This window comes from Apium graveolens, chromosome 7, assembly GCF_009905375.1.
Source record: "Apium graveolens cultivar Ventura chromosome 7, ASM990537v1, whole genome shotgun sequence".
NCBI classification, from domain to species: Eukaryota; Viridiplantae; Streptophyta; class Magnoliopsida; order Apiales; family Apiaceae; genus Apium; species Apium graveolens.
Window position 1 is genome coordinate 69,928,811 of NC_133653.1, and position 3,931 is coordinate 69,932,741.

The 3,931-nt window shown below is 34.2% G+C and overlaps 1 protein-coding gene across 1 annotated transcript; it reads left to right on the top strand.

Annotated features, from left to right (window-relative positions):
- Positions 1 to 325: 325 nt before the first annotated feature.
- On the top strand, positions 326 to 3,712 carry LOC141673720 (uncharacterized). The gene is made up of 5 exons (XM_074480460.1): positions 326 to 353; positions 885 to 991; positions 2,042 to 2,386; positions 2,597 to 3,079; positions 3,227 to 3,712. Exons 1-5 carry the CDS (start codon positions 326 to 328, stop codon positions 3,710 to 3,712), a joined length of 1,449 nt encoding a protein of 482 aa, XP_074336561.1.
- The last annotated feature ends 219 nt before the right edge of the window (positions 3,713 to 3,931 follow it).

Genomic DNA, 3,931 nt, shown 5'->3' on the forward strand with positions numbered 1-3,931 from the left:
ATTTCTTTGTCCCTTCCTTTTTGTCTGGAAAAAAATACACTATCTTCTTTTTTTCTTTATTTTTAAAACTAGACAACCATTGCGTGCATTTTACTATTGAACATAGTTCTAAGAAGCTGGTTGATTTATTACCAGTTTCTCCATATGGCTAAAAAGATGGCATGATACTTCATGTTACTCGAGCTCAACCCTATACAGAGGGATTTACTTTATTTCTGACTTAAGTTGGTTGACCTGATGAGGTTGTTGTTTTGGTAAATACACCTGGTCTGATAACTATTTTAACACAATTTCTATATATTTTAAGAAATATCTTTTGTAAAGTATGGCAGTAATTAATGTCTTAGATGCAAGTATATCTCCAATAGGGAGATTCAGAATATCAGTAGTTACTACATATAAGATTCAGATGTAAAGTAGTCCACTATCAAGTCATGTACTGCATATTATCAAGGCCATATAAATAAAGAGTTGGCATTGGAACTAGTAAAAAAAAGAGTCGTCACTGAGAAAGATTCATGGAGTGAAAACTTTTTAAAAGGGTCCATCCGTACTATTTTTGTGCCTTTCCCGTTATTTTTCCTTTAAATAAATATGTTATTCTTTCAAAACTTGCAATTTTTCAACACAAAATCTTTCTGCTTCTTCATTTATGCCATGGAAAAATCGCCATTACTAATCTTATCAATTTTCCCAAGAAATTTTCTTTCGTTAACCTATATATATGTTTATGAATTATTCGCGAGTTTTAATATCACTTGTCTGCCTCTGTCAGTTTTTCTATTTCCAGTTTATTTTGTTTACTATGCTATGAAATCAAAGTTCTTGATCAATTGAATAACTATGTTATTATTGATGTTGTTAATTTTTTTTAACCTTTTTAGGCTGTTGGTCAACTGTTTTTGATTATGGATTAGCTTTACGTTCTATTGTTTTTAGTGCGATTGAGTGGAATTGCTATAAACCCTTGCCAGTTATTTTAGAAATGATGGTAATAAAACCAGATGTTTAGCCTATAAAAAAATTGATTACTTGAGTTACACAAAGGGTGATGTTGGATTACAGATTTATGGTGATGGATTTTCAAGCAACGCTCAATCAAATATATTGTCTGAAGTAATGCTTTTGAGATCAAGACAACTTCCAAGAGTTTGTAGTTGACTAAAGTATGTTTGTTAGGATTTTTGTAAATCAAGTTTAACTGGATACTCCTATCTAAAACAAACTCTATCAGATAAACCCTATTTGAACTACTCAATACTTATCTATATCAAGGTTTATCTTTCAAACAAACTAACAGACTTATTCAAATCTTTTCAAACAAAGCTTTCATCTTTATCTTATTCTTTAGTTTGAAAAACACAAGTTTGTTATATATATACAACTCGCTTTTCAGAATTGTAACAACCCACAACTTTACATTCATTCTATACTCTTCTGAAATATCATTCTTGTTCTCTAATCTTTCATTCCAATATCCAGTTGAACGAGATACTAGTTTGAGTTGTAAACATCATATCATTATATTGTATTGTGTATTGATATCAACTTTGTGCCGGGTTGTGGCAAGTCTTGATTTACAAAGTATAGCAAGGTAGCTAGAAGGCTAAGGAATAGCAGTGGGCTAGATAGCAAGGTAGCTTGGGAAAGGGTTTCTTTCAAGTACTATATTTGTAATCAAGGAAAAGATTATAAGTTCTTTTATTGAGTTGATATAATACATTCTCTATGCTAGTTGGCATAGGGACTTGAATGTAGGCCATAGACTAGGATTAAGGGTCGAACCAAGTGAAAACTCCTGGTGTTTTTACATTGTTCAGTTTTCATATTTCTGCTTTTACTTTCCAGCATTTTACATTCTGCAGTTAATTGAGACTGCCTCATTGATTGTCTCATTGGTAAAGGGTATGTCCCATTTACATAAGAGACTGTCCCATTTGCCATATCAGTTAGATAATTGTTTATATTGTTTGGGCCTTTGAATTTCATTTGATATCAGAGCAGGTGCATTTAATTCTCTTTTTAGTGTTTATTTTGCTAGCGATCCATGGCCCAACCAGAAATGTATTCAAACAATTACCCGCCTTTGCTTCAAGGCGCTGAAAATTACAATGACTGGAAATTCCACATGAAAATCTTCCTCCAGCGTGATGCTTTTGAATGGGATGCTATAGAAAATGGCTTTATAATTCCAATGAAAGATGGAAAACCCAAATCTATCAAGGATCTCTCTCCTGAAGAAGTGAATGCAATGAACTCCAATGCTAAAGCTATGAACTCACTTATTAATGGCATGGTAGCTACTGAACTACGAAAAGTATCAGCATGTACCACTGCAAAACAGATCTGGGATATGATCAAAGTCAGCCACGAAGGCACTTCTAAGGTACGTGAAGTCAAACTTAGCATGTTAATGAATGATTATGAAGGTTTCAGGTTGGAAAGAGATGAAAGTATTCGAGATGCACAAGAAAGATTCCTGACTTTGATGAACTCTATCTCACTACTGGAAAGGATTATTCCTCAATCTGAGATTAATAGGAAAATCCTCAGGGCAATGCCAAAGAAGTTTGCTCCTAAAGTCACCATATTGCAGGATTCGAATATTCTTTCTACTATGGACACTCTCACACTATTTAGTGAATTGGAAGAATTAGATAATCAACTTCGCAGATATGATGAAGAAGATGATGCTCCTTGGAAGAAAACTCTTGCACTTAATGTAGATGCAGACGAATCTCCTGATGATTCTGACGAGGAAATTGCACTTTTGACCAAGAAGTTTCATAAGTTTCTTGCCAAAAGGAATGCATCAAAACGGCCTATGAAATCTCAGTTTGCTAAGAAGGATTTCAAATCTATTCCCAGCAAAGATAACAAGGCTAGTTCGAGCAAGGACACATGCTTCGAATGTGGTAAAAAGGGGCATTTCAAGAAGGACTGCTACAAGCTCAAAAACAAGAAGAAAGCATTACTTACCTGGAGTGATGATGATTCGGATGTTGAGATTGATTCATATGATGAGGTTGCTCAACTTTGTTTTGTTGGACTCGAAGACAGTTCCAGTGACCATGATGAGGTACAAAATGTTAAATATAATATAAATTCAATTACATCTTCAACTGTGCTAACCTTGCAGGTTCATATTAAAAAGCTAAAAGAAAAGAATGCTTATCTAAAACAAGCATTAAGTGAAGTTCTTAGTGAAATGGATGAGCCAATGAAGGATGAAACTTTGGTTGGTAAAAATAGATCTCTAGCTGAAAAGATATCTAAGCTTACAGAAGAGAATCAATATCTCAAGAATGAGATTGAGATGAAGGATGTATGTCTGGAAGCATTAAAGAAAGAGACATCCTCAGTTATTCCAGAAGATGTCAAAAGAGACAGTGCTCCTGACCCTTTGGTTCCTGAACTAAAGCAGAAAGTGACACAGCTTGAAAAGGATTTAGCAAAATGTTTTCAGGGTGAAGGAACTTTGAATGCTTTACTTGCTAAACAAAAATCTTCTCTGGATAAAGGAGGATTAGGATGCGAATCTATCAAGAAACGTGCATTTCAAGGTGGTTTGAAGCGAGCTCCTATAAAGTATAAGATGCCGTATGAGAAATGTCGTGATTGTGGCAAATCTGGTCACACTACTTCTAAATCCAGATTATGTGGTATCAAGGGCCACTCTTCTAACTCATCTTATAGATCATATGTTAAATAAAAATATGCTAATGCGTCTATTAATATTGTTCAGATGTGGATCATGAAATCAGATATACATTTATATAAGATCTGTAATACTAACCAAAAAGGACCCAAGGTTAAATGGGTACCTAAGAGATGAAGAGATTTTTGCAGGTTTGCTTGAAGGTCCATGTTCCGTGAAATAAATGGATCATCGACAATGGTTGTTCACGTCATATGACCGGTGATAAATCCA

Bases quoted from the DNA above. Each gene is read 5' to 3' on its own strand.
- LOC141673720 (XM_074480460.1), top strand. From the start codon at position 326: ATGGCAGTAATTAATGTCTTAGATGCAA. The intron at 354-884 runs GTATATCTCCAA...TAACCTTTTTAG, and splicing joins AATTAATGTCTTAGATGCAA to GCTGTTGGTCAACTGTTTTT. The intron at 992-2,041 runs GTAATAAAACCA...TTATTTTGCTAG, and splicing joins CAGTTATTTTAGAAATGATG to CGATCCATGGCCCAACCAGA.